Below are 18,418 nucleotides of genomic sequence, written 5' to 3' on the forward strand. Positions count from 1 at the left end.
TAATAAATGATCTCTTATCAGTAAAATCACGGAATTATTTAGCTCAGGGAATTCGATAATGACAATAATCAGAGGTGGATTATCCATAAGGCAAACTAGGCACGTGCTTAAGGGCGTGTAGTTACAAGGGAGGCGCGAGCTCAGAATTTTTAAATGAATAAAGAAAATAAGATATCGACGATTAAGAACTAAATGCTGATCTATAATCTAAATCTATAATAGATGATATTGCACAAGCATCGATATACTCCAATATTGCGGGTTTGTTTGTATTTCATTCGCACATTAGCGTAAGTACAAGGGTCCTGGTCTACTAAAGTCTAGTGTTTGATGATACAACGTCATCGTAATTGCAAAAACAACTAGTTAAAATTTATAGTATTATGAGGGCCCTTTATGGCCGGTACAGGGGCGCCGGTAAAGTGATTGCCTAGGGCGCTCTGGACCTTTAATCCGCCACTGACATATAGAATTTTCTTTTTTTAATTATCAAAGTATCAGTTCAGGTTTAAAAGAAGACATTTATTTTCTAAGTGTATTTGTCACCGACAACACCGTAATATTACGGGTACATTCAACCAATCCTCTATCCTCTATATTATAATTATATAATATTATTATATTAATAAGTATTAAAAGAGATGGAATCAAAAAAGTGTAAAGTTAACTGAGCATCGAATTATCGCAAAAATATGGTCACTGATTATTTATTGGTTGAAAAATTAATTCAAATTCTTAATTGGGAATAATTTTATGGTTTTTACCAAAACTGAAAAAAATCGAATGTCGATTTTCAAGGGTGATTCACTGAATCGATTCAGAACTACATATCGATTTAAAAAAATCTTTTGGTTCGAGAAATCGTTTCTTCGATTAATCGATCTCGAATCGCCATCCCTATTTGTATTGCATGTCTATTGCGTGAACTTAAGATACAAAACAAAGGGGAACCATTTTTTTGAAGTTATCACAACAACTCAGCTGTCTTGAAATACTTTGAACGGATTTAACAAGTGTTTCTATCAAATATAGCTACCATAGTGGACATTTATTATAGTCAAAATGGCATCAGACCCGCTGTTTGGCTGGGATTTAACATTCAAAACAATTGAGAGGGATATAAAAAAACAGTCTGACATAATAATTGCTTTTATTCACTGGAATTTAACAAGGAGGGGTTTTCGAAGCATCGGTTTAAGTGATGAGGTAATAATAAAATCAAACAAGGAATTCTTACAATTCACATTACTAATTTTTAGTTATATACGATATAAAATGCGTCGTTTAAAACACAACAAAACACGTAAACAGTATATCTACTGAAATTATAGTGGAATTAATTAATCAGCAGATTCAACGTCCTTTCATTTTGTTTATAAACACAAAATTTAAAATAGATTTCATTTGTATTGATTTTTGAGCCCTACTACATTAAGTTAAGTACTGATAAATTTCTTTTTTCGTCTCTTCAAATTAGAATGTATCTCTCGAAGGTAATACCTATGTTCCACCTGATCGTGAGTAGTGTCCATTATCCTTGAATAGGCGAATGCCAGTGCTTAAACAGTAGTAAACAGCAATTTGGTCATGCCCCTGGTGTTGCTGACATCCATGAGTGAGGGTAACCACTTACCATATGTTGGTGGTTACCGTGGCCCATATGTTGGTGGCGGCTACTAAGTAAACAGCAACTTGGCCATGCTCCTGGCATTGCTGACATCCATGAGCGAGGGTAACCACTTACCATATGTTGGTGGTTACCGTGGCCCATATGTTGGTGGCGGCTACTAAGTAAACAGCAACTTGGCCATGATCCTGGCATTGCTGACATCCATGAGCGAGGGTAACCACTTACCATATGTTGGTGGTTACCGTGGCCCATATGCTGGTGGCGCCTACTAAGGCACTAAAATAAACTAAGCTCTGCTAATTACTTTTCTAAACTGGTATGACCAAGCACAAATAATATGTAGCAAATGTGTGCTTTACAAGCAGTGGAGAAAAGCAAAAGAATTCAGAAGAAGACGGCCGACAATGTCATGGCGGAATATAATGAGAGTATCTCAAACTATACTTTGCGAACTACAACATTATCCTCATTGCATTGATAATCCTCAATATTGAGGGTTGTGGTCTTCCTTAATTACTCTCTTCTGGAATATCCTGTGCTAGCTCTGCCTATCCTTAGCTGTGCTATATATTACATATATGACATTACAGACATTCAAAAATACTTGAAAGTAATGACTTTTTTTCGTGTGTGGAGGTTAACAATAATCTAAAAGTCAAGAATAATTGAATAGTTTTCTGACAGTAAGTTAGGTTGTGCGTTTAACTAAACTTAAACAGTGCTTAATGTGCTTATACTTAACAAAATACAATCAAATACTTATATGTATAACTTTATACTAAAGTAATCATACACAATCAATGTATAAAACGAAGTATAAATGCAAGGGCCAAATAAATAAAACAAATGACTAAAAATTTAGGAAAAAGTTCATCCTGTATCTTTAGTTTTTAATAATATAGATGTGCCAAAAATCTGTTTCTATAAATATCAGTATAAAATATCCATGCAATTTTTTTATGAGGTCTGATGCAAAACAGTTAATGTTATCTAAGTAGTCACCAACTATAATGATTTGAATCCTAAAAGGCAGATAGCATGTAATTTGTGAAATACCATAACAATACAATGCTAAGACCAAGACATGCACTATTATTTTTGTAAATAAACAGTAATCTAAAATTTTTATAGAATTATAAACAGTTTAATAAATAATGCTTTTATATTTAAAAAATGAACAAGAATTTACTGTCGTTTAAAGCCATAAAATATTTCATTTCAGAGAACAATCACTGGCGATGAACCTAAAAGTGAGCTACTTCCTGAAGGATGGAACGAGACTGAGAACTATAGAATAAGATATGTTCTCGAATCTAAACTCTATATTCTGCATGGCTTAAACACTGATGGAAATTTAATTGTAAATTTAATGGTAATTATGACACTAGTAACCAGTTTTATGTTACACTCTTCTGAGTTCTAAAATAAATTACACGCTTCTGAGCATTTATGAATAAACTTTATGTTTAATAATACAAATAACATTCAAAAATCTAAAGGCTTAAAGGAATAACATGAAACAATAAAAATCAAACACGCATGAAGTAAAATTTTGAGCCTATAAGAATAGGGACCATCAACCTGTCTATTTCTGCAGTGAAGCAGTAATACATTTTGATTTGATGGCGGGTGGGTGGCTGTATTTACAAATTTTGATATTTATGGGCTCTGTCACATACCTAAAAAAAAACCGTTTTCTCAATGCTGACGACAAATTTTAGTAGGTATTAAAAATTAAAATCGAACTAGGAAAAAATATTGAAATGATATAGAAAGTTTCTATGATGCTATCAATGCTCTTTTAAAACACAACAAATGTTTTAGTTAGAAAATGTAACTTAACATATGATAACCAATTATCTAATAGATTAGTAGATATGTGTCCTTAAACTTCTTTTCAATCTATTCTCTATCTAGCGCGTTAAAAAATCACACCATGCTACTGCAGATAACTGGTGTAAATTAGTGATCCATTCTCCAATACCAAAGGTTAATAGTTTACAAGTAACAATAAATAACTGTAATGTATTAGGTACCTGTTGTTTTTTTATTAAAAGGATTGCTAAGTTCAGTTTGTATAAAAATACAGACAGACAGTGAACTCACTTGTTACCCAACATGCCTAAGTTCATAATAAAACATAATAATAACATTCTTCTGTCATTATTAGTCTTCAAGTCTAGTATTGTATGTAAATGAATGTTGTAAGAGTTGGTAAAATTTCATGAATTGATGTTGTCTCTTATGAAGTTCCACATACGATTAACAAAATACTCAACTCTGTACAGAGATCTGAAGACCTTGCTGTTACGAACATAGGTGTAAAGATAGACGAAATACTGAAAGAATCAAATGGAACCATAGACGTCATGATGCCGAATTACAAAGATTTCATTTTTGTTATAAAGCGAGATCTAATTGATAGCATCACAGACAAGCCAACAGCTACTTCGGAAACACAGACTGCATCAGGTAATTTTTAAACAAAAATTTTGTAATACAAGTTTTCAGTCTTATAACTAACTGCTCATGCTTTAAGTAGATTTTAGAATATAAAAAGTGTGCAATTTGGCTGATTTTATCACAGCTCTTTCACTATTCTACACACTTGATTATTAGATAATATTAAAAAATCGGTTAGTACATATTAAATGTAGAACTTAGAGGAAAAATTAAATTAATGTTTTAAGTTTTTGTTTTCAATTTACTCTTCTTTCATAATAGACCTTTTGTGTCAAGTAGAAAACACATTCATGATTATTTTAGATTGCATGGCACATCTTATAAACATCACAACGCATTGCCACTCCTATGAAAACATAAGGTTTAAGTTGCAAAACCACTGACCCTTTAATTCAGAGACTACTGCGTATCAGAAATAGGCAGAAAGATAATACTCGCCCCTCTCATATTGTCATACAAAAATTTAACAATCATCACAAGCAAATTTAGTATTATGTATTTGTGTTGAGTAAAAATAAAAAAATGTGAATATCCTATTTGCCATGCAAAAGATATTCAGTCACTGCTGTTTCAAGATTATAAAATTTCTTGTACAGACGCTTGAACGTGCTTATGGCCCAGTTGATGATAAAGGACTACCGGTGCCTATAGATATATAAATTTGAGTACTACCACTCACTGTGACACACGATTTTCTAGTTAACGGTCTGTAGTTTTAATACAAAAGCTATCCTACTCTTTAAATCAAAATACGTGATTGTTTTGCGACAGAAATAGGCTGGATGAAACCTACACAATGTTATTCATACAAATCGAGAGTACACTGTGCGTCTGTTCCATAAGCTCATGACGACATCAATTAAACTCAATCTTCCATTTTAATTATGTAAATAACGTAAGGAAATAAGTGATTAAAATTGCTGAATAAAATAAGGGAGCACATAAAATTAAATGTGCTATTTGATTATTAAATATTCAATAAACTGGTACAGTATACATTCAAATATTTCGACTCCATTTCATTTAGTTTTTTTTAAGTTTGACTGTAGTCAGCTTATGGTCCACCTGAAATTCAATGTGCTGATTTACGTGACCGTATTTTTATCTCAAGGTCAAATGTTTAAAAATTTCAGATCATTCAAACACTAGAAGGCCTTCAGATGATCCACTGAGAATTCCTCCCAGACCCAGACCCGGAGTTAATCCCGATTCACAAGATCTATGGTAAAGAATGCTCGGTTTCGGGGGCTAGTGGCTCATCTTTTATACCCATAATCAATCTAAGGTTGATAGTATGAGTTCGAAATAATATATTTCTATTACAGTTGTTTGATATAATATGGGTGTAAAATAGGTTTATACACGAGCTTGCATTTGGCAGCGGTTGAAGATTTATATTGTTAGAACAATATTTTCGCATCAGGTGGAGCATAAGGGCCAATTTCTCCTCAAGCCATGACCCTCATTCGTTCGTGAACCTTCTGTGCTCGTCTTAATAGTTTGCTGTATTGGATATTCTGCTCTATGCTTGCGTAGATTCAGCTGCCAATGTTTTTAATCGGGTCGTAATACAACCTCTGTTTTGAAACTTCCACGTTTTCATCATTACAGATAAAAATTAATTTAAACTCGTTAATACAGACATAGGGTGCTATTACAATAAGACCTAATTGTAATATAATTACGGCTTTTACTTTATAACTTCTCTAGGGAACGCGTTCCCGGCCCCGTCACGTCACAGCCGGAGTCCCGCAAGGCTCCGCCCTCTCCCCGTTACTATTTAGTTTGTATATCAATGATATACCCCGGTCTCCGGAGACCCATCTGGCGCTCTTCGCCGATGACACCGCCATCTACTACTCGTGTAGGAAGAAGGCGTTGCTTCATCGACGACTTCAGACCGCAGCTACCACCATGGGACAGTGGTTCCGGAAGTGGCGCATCGACATCAACCCCACGAAAAGCACAGCGGTGCTCTTCAAAAGGGGTCGCCCTCCGAACACCACGCTGAGCATCCCCCTCCCGACTAGGCGCGTCAACACCTCCGCCCCCGCCGTTCGCCCAATCACGATGTTCGACCAGCCCATACCGTGGGCCCCGAAGGTCAAATATTTAGGCGTCACCCTCGACAGTAGGATGACATTCCGCCCCCACATCAAGACGGTACGCGACCGTGCCGCCTTCATTCTAGGACGTCTCTACCCGATGATATGTAGGCGAAGTAAAATGTCCCTTAGAAATAAGGTGACACTCTACAAAACTTGCATACGCCCCGTCATGACCTATGCAAGTGTAGTGTTCGCTCACGCGGCCCGCATACACTTAAAATCATTCCAAATCATTCAATCCCGTTTTTGCAGGATAGCCGTCGGAGCCCCGTGGTTCGTCAGGAACGTCGACCTCCATGACGACCTGGACTTAGAGTCCACCAGTAAGTATATGCAGTCGGCGTCGATGCGCCACTTCGATAAAGCGGCACGACACGAGAACCTTCTCATCGTGGCCGCCGGTAACTACATTCCCGATCCTGCGGACAGAATGGAAAGCAGTCGACGTCGCCCAAAACACGTCATCTCGGATCCTCCCGATCCACTAACGGTGCTTCTAGATACTTCAAGCACCGGTCACCGTTCTTGTCGAACCCGTCGCTTGCGACGAAGGGCTCGACGAGTAAGTTAACTCTCAGACACAGCCCACTGAGTTTCTCGCCGGATCTTCTCAGTGGGTCGCGTTTCCGATCCGGTGGTAGATTCTGCGAAGCACGGCTCTTGCTAGGGTTCGTGTTAGCAACATCGTCAGGTTGAGCCCCGTGAGCTCACCTACTAAAGTTAGGGTTACGCTAACATAGCCTCTCAAGGCTATCAGCTTAGGTAGGAACAAAAAAATAACTTCTGAAGCAATATTTTTTTATAAAATTTTATTATGATATTTATCATCGCAACTTTTTAGTAAAGAAACGTGGAAGAATTTTCAAAATTGGGTCTTAGCTTTAATGCTTCATTTCGATTATCGGGGAAAAGTTCATCTATCACGAATTTTCAGAATTTGTTTGCTTGTGTATTTAAAAAAAAAACTTAGAATACTATGGTTTCTCTGCTTTAATCTAGTCTGTTTTTGGTATGCAGCCCCCGGGATGTGTACAAACGAGTTTGCCAGTAGTAAATATTAGTTAAATGAGTGACAATTATTAATTTATTTTTCATACAGGGCAGTTCCTCCTGGCCGTAACGTTGGCCATTCAGATCTCGATCCGTTCTCTCCTTTCGGGGGTGGAATGATATTTAACCCGTTTGCTCCACGTCGAGACATTGAGAACCCAGGCCTGGGTATTCCAGGTGGATTGCCAAGGTTTGTGTAAAAATCTTACATATCTGAGATTTTTCATTGACAACAAGATGAGCAGATGAGCATCTAAATCCGCTCACATGACTATGTCAGTTTACCATCAAAAGGCTGTAAACAATAAGTACTCTTGAAGACCTTCTTTGATTTATTTCATACGCTTCTGGTTGACACAGATACCTTTTACAAAAGTTAACCAACCATGAGCCCATAGAGACCAGATCGTATGTGTTACTGGTGTCCGTTCCCTCAGACCGTATTCGTTTGTATTCTAAGAACGATCACCTTCATTATTCTGAGATATGAATACTTGGAGACAGAAATAGACAGGATTGTGTAAGCCACCAAAGCGGGCTTACAATAACTACACCTACTTTTAGTGAGCACCTCTTATGCAAATCGTATTAAGTCGTCGTGGCCTAAAGGATAAGACGTCCGGTGCATTCGTATGTAGCGAAGGACCGGTGTTCGAATACCGCAGGCGGTTACCAATTTTTCTAATGAAATACGTACTCAACAAATGTTCACGATTGACTTCCACGGTGAAGGAATGACATCGTGTAATAAAAATCAAACCCGCAAAATTATTATTTAAGTAATCACTGGTGGTAGGACCTCTTGGGGGTCCGCACGGGTAGGTACCACCACCCCGCCTATTTCCGCCGTGAAGCAGTGATGCGTTTCGGTACGAAGGGTGGGGTACCCGTTGTAACTATACTGAGACCTTAGAACTTATATCTCGAGGTGAGTGGCGCATTTACGTTGTAGATGTCTATGGGCTCCAGTAACTACTTAACACCAGGTTGGCTGTGAGCTCGTCCATCCATCTAAGCAAAAAAGAATCAAGCAATGACTCAAAATTTGTTGTTTTTTTTTTAAATAGAAATAGATCAGGCGACGGTCGCCAATACTACCAGTACCTCTAGCATTAGTCAACAACGAAATAATTATTTTAAATTTCGTACAATGTAATAGTTGCTACTACTCTTTTGAGCCTGCGCGCGTAGGCACCACCACTCTCTGTCGTGAAGCAGTGATGAGTTTCGGTTCGAAGGGTGGGGCAGCCGTTGTATTGTAAAACTGAGACTTACTCACGTCTCCAAGTAGGGGTGGCGGCTTTTACATTGTTGTCATCTATGGGCTCCACAACCACATAACATAAGATGGATCGTCAGTCTCATAAAGGAAAAAAAAAACTTAAGTACAAAAAATATGAATTTAGTTCTTATCTTATCTTTATTGCGATTGTTTCGTTTTATAATGAAAATATTTCAAACAATAGCAACTATTTTTGGAATCACAATAGCTCTTCAATTCTTTTAATAATCCAACAAAAAAAAAGAATAACTTTTGACAAACATAGAAGAAAATTAGTTATTTAATTAATAGATTTATCGGTTTTTTTTACACATGATAATTTACCGTTAAACTAGGATTCCCTGTTCTATTTATATATTGGTGTTTAAATATTTATACCTAGTCTTGCCATAAATACAGTTACATTTAAAAATAAATAAAAAATCTATTGCAAATAACATTTATTACTTTTACAGTGTGTTAGTTTAATACATAAATATAAAACAATTTAAAGTATAAAAAGCTTATTCGAAGTGATCTCCATTGCCTGCAGTACAGTCCATTAAACGTTGAGGCCAGTTATCAATAGAAGCACGCACTCTTTCCATGGGAAAATGTTTCACTGCCAATCGTACGGATTGTTTTAGGGACTCCAAATAATCATGGCGTTTAGAGCAACCCGTACTCTCTAAAACTGACCGTAAATCATAATCCAGCGGATTAAGATCGGGACTAGACGACGGCCAGTCTTCAGCTCTGATGAAGTCCGAAACGTTCGGTTCCAAAACTGCGTAGACCGAGCTTTATGACCTGGCGCCGAGTCTTGCTGGAAGGACCATTCTTGATTATTGAACATGGTGTTGTTAAGGGGCTTCACTACCTTTTCAAGAAAGGTATCTTGATACACTTGTGCCGATGTTTTGCTACCTTTTTCACAAAAGTATGGCTCAGTCACTCCTTCATAGCTAATAGCCCACCAAACCATCACTGAAGTCGGATAGTGCCCACGTTGCACTCTGTCGACTAATTGGGAAGCTTCCTTAGAGCGTTGAGCATAAATACGGTCATTTTGTTTGTTAAAATGTTGTTCAATTGTAAAAAAATTGTCATCCGTAAACAAAATTTTTCTATGACCTCCCTTTGCGTACCGCTTCAGTAGTTGTTTCGATTTTACCACCCTATTCTCTTTTAAATTATCAGTTGAGAAATGGCCAGTACGTCTCTTATAGGCTGTAAGTCTTAAGTCATCTTTTAAAATACGCGACATGGTTCTAGGTGCTATCTTCATCTCCCGAGGTAAAATCTTTTGCTTTCGGACAGGATTTCTTCGAATTCTTTCCCTTACTGCTTTGACCACCTTTTTCGTACGAACACTACGTGGACGGCCAGATCTTTTTCTGTCACAAACAAACGAGGTCTCATCGCACCTATTAATAGCCCGGTACACAAACATTTTACTAATACCAAGCGTATGGAGAGTTTTAAAAATTGCATTTGGCTCCATACCTACTTTGTGTAATGCAATCACAGTGATTCGGTTCTCTTTATCACCCCACTCCATTTTAATATCGCAAAATATTGTACAATGTATTGGCGCCAAAATGAGAAAACTCAATGAGCAATCATATAAAAATGATAGATTCCAAATTCAAACGTAATATTTTGTTTATTTTTAATTGTAACAGTATTTATGGCCAGACTAAGTATATATGTAACAAAACAAAAATAACAATAAATAGCTGTTAGAACTACAAAATGCTGTTATGGTCAAGAATAAAATCATTCATTGTCGAAACAAAATCATAACAACAATGGACCTCACAATAGACAGGCCCACGTCGTAAGCATGTAAGAATAATGTATACTGTATACTTGTATGTTTGTTTACGCAAAAATTACATTAATTCACAGAGCTGCGGTTCCCCCCGGGGCACGTTTCGATCCGTTTGCGCCCCCCGGTGTTGGTGAACCCATCCCGGGAAGAAGGCCACCTCCTGACGCTGATCACCTTCCACCTCCAGGAGGCTTTAATGAGAATATGTTCATGTAATCTGTGTTCTGGAGAATATGCGATAATGTAATATATACTATTACACAAACACTTATCTATGTAATAAAAATGTTATACAAATTAAATTAAACACAAATTATTTTTATTTATATATTTCAGGAAGCCATTAACAACACAAAACGGCGTCGTCCACTACGTGAACGAAAGCAGTAGCACAATTGTTTAATGCTGGTAGTTTAATTTGTTATGATGAAGGGTAGAAGTGCTGTCTCAGTGTATAATACACGTCATTTCGGATCCTCCCGATCGACTAACGGTGTTTTAGGTATCTCAAGCACCGGTCACCGTTCTCGTCGAACCTGTCCCAAGCGACGAAGGGTTCGGCGAGTAAACTAAACTACTGATTTAGCTAACAGTCCACTGAGTTCCTCGCCGGATCTTTTCAGTGGATTGCATTTCCGATCCGATGGTAGACTCTGCGAAGCACTGCTCTTGCTAGGACTAGTGTTAGCGACGTGCACAGGTTAGAGCCTCGTGAGCGCACCTACTCGCCTGGTGAATCTAGTACCTATAACATCTCGAAGTTACTAGAATACCTATGTAGAATAAAAAAGGTTTATTAAAAATGGTCCGATAAAAGGGAGCGAATTAAGGTGGGGCTTAATAGCAAGTGGAAGGATTTAAAATAACAGCGCCATAAATTACCACACTTCACTTTAATCCAGCATACTTCACTCTGCATAAATCTACTATAATCTCATTTACGCTTCCTATACTAGCGTTAGACCTTGACGCCTAATTTACTCTGAATATGGAAGCAGAGATATACGATTTACAAAATTTTACATAAAGCGTAAAACTCCCATTATTTACACTACCTATACTTATTTCATACTTTTGTCGTATTTAGAAAAACAGATCCGATGTAACACATAAATCATCAATCATATCTCAATGAAAGAAATTATGTGTTACATTGAGATTGTGTTATAAGGCTATATTAATTATAAATATATGTCGGCGGCGGCGCCAGGGATGGCTAAGCGGTAATTTCCGTCATCACTCGTATTTGGTTAAACTCAGTTTATAAAAAGTCAATAAAACCTTTTGAATAATAATTATTGAAACTCAAAACACACAACTTTCACAATGACAGGATAAACCGACAGTTTCGTTGCACATACCGACAGACCGACTGACTGACTGACTGCCAGAGACTCACTGACTGAGACGGACGGAATGACTTTCTGACACGGAATGCCACGACTCTGTCCACGTACCGCCATTTTATACTGTGGCGTTACGGAGTCTACCCTTCATTTTGTGATATTTATCAAAACAACATTTCATCATTTAAAATAATAATCAAAACCACCGTCTTAATATTACTAAAAGTCGTTATCCACGACATATAGTTAAATATGAAGTATATATGTATTCAAAATAAAATTATATATCAATTAATAAATTTTGTGAATGTTTAGGTAATGAATAATTTAATTGGGTTGCGATTTACGTAAGCGATTGTTTAAACACAAGCTCGTTAATAGCGACTTAAAAAATGAAAAAGGATTGAAAAACCCATGGGAAAACATACAGAACTGCCTGATTATGTATACCTAATTGGTGAATTAAATTTGGTATAATTGCAAAATTTAGCTGTGGCAATTTATAAAATCCAATAATTCCAAGCTGGCAACATAAAATTTTAGTACATCAAGTTTTCTGTGCGGTGCACACGTTTTTGCGTGTGTGGTGAATTTCTTCGGCTGCTCACGGCTGCCACCGTTCAATTTCTATTCAATGTGTATGGCTGTGAAGGTAAGTTAAATTGTATTTCATATCTTTCAAAATTTGCACAAAGATTGCGTCAACCATGGCCGCGAAGGTCGTGTCCCCTATTAGCCACGAACGTACGAACGTCAGCAAGCGTCATGGATCTAAATGAAAAACCATTCTTTAATCCATTTACATCTGTTATATATCGTCCGCTTAATTAGTTAGTACTGTTCAACTGGTAAAGTAAACTAATTAATGTTAAACACGTTTTTGCTCACGTATCGAGCTTCATACATGTTATTGTTCGCGATGGTTCTGGTGAAACTTTACACATTTATGGCTACAGACGTACGTGCGGCAGGATGAGTCAGTATGATGTACTGCTTTCGTGACTCTAATATTGTATATTGTATCTATGTGGGTAGGTAGGTTATCTTGGACCTTATCTTAAAATATATTTGAATTAAAAGCCTTTGAAGATTGAAATAAAACTTTAATCCGCCTGTAATGTATAAAAGCATTATCAGTATGTTAATTATCATCAAAAATACACAGCTGGTGTGTCATATTATCTAGTATCACAATATTCCACAAAAGACTTAACCTATATTTAGTTGCTATTGAAATGAAAAACAAACATATACTTTTATACCTGTTAATTTCTAAGCAGCATTTAGAAGTTTGATTTCGACATAGTAAAGTTTATTCCAACAACAAAGACTCCATTAAATTTTGCAAAAATACCATGTTATGACTTCTTTGTAATACTTCCATATACCAATTTCGTAAAGATTAGTAAAATGTTTTAGTAAAGAATTGAATAAAGAAATAAATTAAAGAATAATTATAAATAACCAACTTTTGGCCTTCAATACTAAACAGTGGACATTTGTGGTTAGAATAACCAATGGACACTTGTGGTAAGGATAACCAATACATAGTCTGTGATTTTTCAGAATATGAATTGAGTCTGCTTTGTTTTGTTATTTGTAAACATTACGTACATATAGTAGACACTACATGAGAGCATGAGATTTGATATAGATCAGTCTTCCTCTCCCTTCAAAAATTAAAAGTTGTGTCACTATAGTTTCTCTTGTTTCATTAAGTTTTGTTTAATGGCCTTTGTCTTTATAATATTTACACATGTAATGACTATGTAATTTTATTATTGGAAACCATCAATAAAACTATTTTTAAAATTTTCACATTTGTTTAAAATTGTCTTATTGCACAATATTAAATATACTTAGTGGAAATAGGCGATGAAATATTATGTAAATTATAACTCAGTTTTTAGTTTGAATGGATAAACTCTGCCCTGTTTATTCTAGGTCCAAAACCATACTGCATATTAGAATAAAAAATACTATGCTTTACCAAAGAAAAATTGAGTAGATCAAGTAGCCCAACCTCTAATATTAAGTATCTATGAGATTCTTTCTGTACCTATCACACCCTAATAAAGTTTTGATTTTCTAGGAAGCCCTTTGCATTATTAATTAGGATATAATATATATATAACATATCAGCCCTTCTTGTCTTTACATACATTACATGGAGAACTTAGCATTAAATAAAAGGTAACACTAAACATACCAGGCCTGGCATGAAAATAAATAAAATAAAAAACTGTCATACAATAATAACATTGTCAAAAATACAACTTAATATGTTTTTATTGTAATTTTCATTATTACTGTTACTATTATTGTATTGAAGTATGTACAACAAAAACAAACTCGGACAGGAAATAAAGTGGTTTTGATGTTATTTCAATAAGCCAGAATTAATTCTTGAATATTGTCTACTGCAGCATTAGACTTATAATTTTACTAACTTAAAGTAAATATTGTACAATTTGAGTTTAATTTCCAAAGAGTTAAAGATTTTCATTTCAAAGTAATTTACTTCAAAGTACTTTCATTTAAATTTTAAGATATTTGTTGGCTTTTTTAATCATAGTAATTATTATGCACATAAAGATATTTATACGTATGTTATCAAATTATTTTTCCTTCGTAGCGTGACGCATGGCGTCATACATCACGTCAATACAGTCTTACACGTGTTTAATAATGGTGTCGATTGAAAGCAAACGTTAACAAAGTACGTCAAAATTACATAATGCACTTTGTCATGAGATTGCGAAACCAGAACTGCATTTGACATAAAAATGTTTTAAAACACGTTTGCAAATTTATTTACACGTGTTTGAAAAGCTTAGTTCGTTTTTTTTTATTTTCAATTAAATTTTAATTTCGGTCACAGTGCTTCATTTGAAAAGGATGTAAGTGAATAAAATAAAATAATAATTAGCTTCTAAAAGCAAACCATTATTTACAAAAGAGTTTAATGCTCTTTCATACTGCCAATGATTGTTTACGCCGTTCAGAGTTCACTAGCGTGTCTTTGTCTACGTGACTTGTCGAGTCTAGACTTAAATCTCTCTGGCTTCATGTGGATCGCAAAAATGACTTCAGGTTGCAAGTGTTAATTTAAAAATAACTAGGCAGGACTCACCTGGATAGGTCGTCGACCCTGTCCCTGATCAAGGTTCATTGAACCTGTGCAGGCGTTTGCTCCGTTATACGGATGATTACGCACGATCTCTTATTAACAAAACAGTGCAATGGTGTTTCGTCGATTCATCATAATATTATGAATCTCTGAAATTGAGAGTATATGAAAGAGTAATTTGAGTTGTGCATTCCAAATAAATGATTCGTAATCTTGCATGGTAATTTTACGAAAAGGCGTTTTTTAAAGTAGAATTTTGATTCTGTTAAAAAATTAAAATTATTTGAAATGCAAATTAGGGTAAGGTAGGTAAATACATTTTTTTAAATGAAAAATAAAAATTGTTTACTATAGTATTATTAATAGCAGTCCTTGCATCACATCCGTAGATGTCGGCATCGGCAAAAGGGGTGGCGTGAATTTTATTGAATAAAAACTAAAGATGGTGTAGCCAAGTCTTAATAAAACTTATGATCCATGGTTAGCCTTTTATTTTAGCGCCAAATGAATGCACATATTATGAAATTAGATGAGGCGTTCAGTCTTGCTTTGTGAAGTTGATGCGGCAATTTTGAGAAATCGGGTTTGTCCAATCGGAGAACTGGCAATGGAGAATCAGCAAATTAAAAAAGTAAATATTGGCAATCATAAAGATTAATAGGCAATCATCTAGATTAATAAAAACAATCGTTCGAGAGAAATCCATACCTACCATACATACAAAAGTTGGAATAAAATATGAATAAAGTTTGATAGCATCACTGGCAGATAATAATAGTACGAGCTCTTATTAATTTTTTACTACAATGAGTTTGTCACCATGCGCATTCTCTGGGCTGTTCGACGTACAAAAAGTGAATAGCTGCCGTGGCACTTGAAATTACAAACTGCACTATAAAAAAAAAGGACCACATCTGGCGAGACACAAGGAATGTGGCATTTCACGTTCCGAGGGAAGGGCTATTGCTCCGTACAAAAACCCGATAATAATATGTTATTCAGTAAGGGCGGAGGTCATTGAACCGTTCTCCTAGAAGACGGACTTTCGAACGAGGGCGACGCACTCCGTCCCTTAAATGTACATAGTTCGTTGGCTCTACGCACGACAGAGCATTGACAGCTTTGATTTATTCAAAAATTTATCTTCTAAGTGAACTGTTAAACTGAATATCTTGAATTTTATTTCAGACAAAGAATTAGAAATTACTCGTATAAATTAATTCTAAAAGTAAAATTAAAAACAAAGAGAAATATAATTTACAAAATAATTTTTTGATTTAACGTGGGTAGGTAGTATTATTCCCGTTATCATGTCTGGGCTCTGGCAACCAATGAACACCTAACAAGTAATATCGAAATGCCAAAAAAAATATTCAAACAAATCTTAACTATAAAACAGTTCCAAGAGTATTTGCAAATGCACAAAATAATCCACCGTAGCCCTAAATTGGTGGAAGTACAGGTAAAGCAGGTCAAAACGAGCGAAGCATTTTGCTTTAGAATCCGGGTCAGTGAGTCAGGTCACGTCGATTGCCATCACGGTCGAACTCGACACAGCCCGTTACTATCCTCTGAATAGAAATGATCTTTAAGTCCTGTTATTTTTAGTCGCTGTTAGCCACATTAAAAAATTTTGAACCCAGTATGGAGGCCCTAAAGCTTGAATAGTGGCAAAGAACTGCTATTGAAAATGGTTGGGGTTAGAAAATTTGTTGGGAAGTAAATTTGGTTTTAGGCGTATTGTAAATCCGTATGAGTGATGTATTCCAGTTTGAAAGGTGTTGTATTGAATTGAATACAATTGTGATTTAGAGCTCGTGTCTCAAGGAGGATCGAGGTAATGCAGTTGCGGTGTGTATGGGCTGCGGTGTTTGCTTAGGGACTAGGCGGATCAAGGTTAAAATATCATCAATTATATTAAATAATACACTTTGATGTATAAAGTTTATGCGATAGACGGTCGGACGGACGGAGAGACGACTACTTCTATCTTAACAAAGTACGTAATGGTTTTTCAACGCATAAAATTTTCTTGTCAGGTGCCTTAAATTAAATCGATTCTTAAGGAATAAACTCCATAAAACGTGTGTACATTACATAATAAAGTTTTTACGTACCTAAGAATACCTAAGAATATTATCCTTAGGTACGTAAAAACTTACTGACGACCTTCACAAATGCAAAAGTGACTTCAGATACAATCCTATTAGTAATGTACGCAATGTAAATGCCATTATTTTAATTTAGTGTCTGGTGTCTTGACGTCATGCGCAGTTCACGTCATAGCAATGACGTCACTCTCCCTCACTGAGCTCTAATTTCCAACCCCATCCTACGAATTTTCCCAATGAGATCCATTGACCGACTTACGCGGAAGGTTATATTTGAATGTCACTATCAAGATTACTGAATGTCAACATATCGATGTGATTTATATTTTTATCTGCGAAACTATTTCACAAGATGCGTTTTAAAATTTGATATTAGAATGATAATATATGTAGTTACAACGGTTACATATCTTTTGGAATGTGACCATCATTATCGAATTGATATGAATTGTTACGGATAAACGTTGCGTAATTATTGACCTTGAAAAGAAGTCGACCGAATATGTTATTTATGTAACATTTTGAGCATGTTGAAATAATTCTTTTAATAAGAAATCAATAATATTTGTCGATCTATATTTCAATCTTACACTAAGCAAAAACGTACCCAACAATTAATCACTGAAGTTGGTCGATTGAACTTTCCCATTTTTCGGCATTCTTGTGACGTAATCCAAAAAAAATATTGATGTCTTTTGTGATTGATGGTGTTCCGATTATGAGATGTTTCAATCTACTCAATGTGAGTAAATCTTATTAGAACGCACAAAGCCTATAGAAGTTGATTTTGTAAAATGTTTTAGAGTTCATAATGTACGTAATAAATAAACACTTTTATACTCTTCATTTGGAAAGTGTTTTTCGAAGTTTGCCTCATCTAATTTCTGGATAGATGCGATGACCTAGTATTGATCCTGACGAAATAGGGCGCGACCTGTTTTCCGTTGCATCAGACCCAAGAGGTGTTTGTTGCATTGATAATCCAATACTCCATATCGTCATGTTTGTGAAATTTATGTAACTAGTCTTTGGTTAAACAATAAGATTTTTTAAAACTGGCCCCCTAGAATTTATTGTCTGTTACAATGAGGAATCATTTGTTCTTCTGGAATATTCTATCGATTTGAATATACGTGACTGTTGTTTGTTAACTTAATTTTCTATGTAGCTCCCTGGCCTTCGATCGTTTTAGTGTTATGCTCAATAAAAGTCAGACACGGAAAATCAGCGACTACCTCGTACCGGTACCGACGTAGCTTTAATAATAAAACGACGTTTTAATTTATATCAGTCAAGATTCAACAGCCGATGGTGAAAAGTTAATGCATAAAAGATTTTTACCTAGAAGAGTAACGGGGGCGGACGGCTTGAGGTGGAATTGTGAATAATTCATAACCAGATGCGGATGGATCGATTTGACACTGCTCCCAGTGAATGTGATTAAACATTTGAAGCATTAAACATAAATGCAACAAGGCCCTCTGG

The 18,418-nt window shown here is 35.7% G+C and overlaps 1 protein-coding gene across 1 annotated transcript; it reads left to right on the plus strand.

Annotated features, from left to right (window-relative positions):
* Positions 1–902: 902 nt before the first annotated feature.
* Positions 903–10,653, plus strand: PI31 (Proteasome inhibitor 31 kDa). The gene is made up of 6 exons (XM_028174165.2): positions 903–1,206; positions 2,853–3,002; positions 3,919–4,102; positions 5,227–5,317; positions 7,301–7,441; positions 10,424–10,653. The coding sequence occupies exons 1-6, from the start codon at positions 1,063–1,065 to the stop codon at positions 10,560–10,562; spliced, it is 849 nt and encodes a 282-aa protein (XP_028029966.2). The 5' UTR covers positions 903–1,062; the 3' UTR covers positions 10,563–10,653.
* The last annotated feature ends 7,765 nt before the right edge of the window (positions 10,654–18,418 follow it).

The sequence above is a fragment of the Bombyx mandarina genome, chromosome 05 (genome assembly GCF_030267445.1).
Source record: "Bombyx mandarina strain Sakado chromosome 05, ASM3026744v2".
Classification (NCBI taxonomy): domain Eukaryota; kingdom Metazoa; phylum Arthropoda; class Insecta; order Lepidoptera; family Bombycidae; genus Bombyx; species Bombyx mandarina.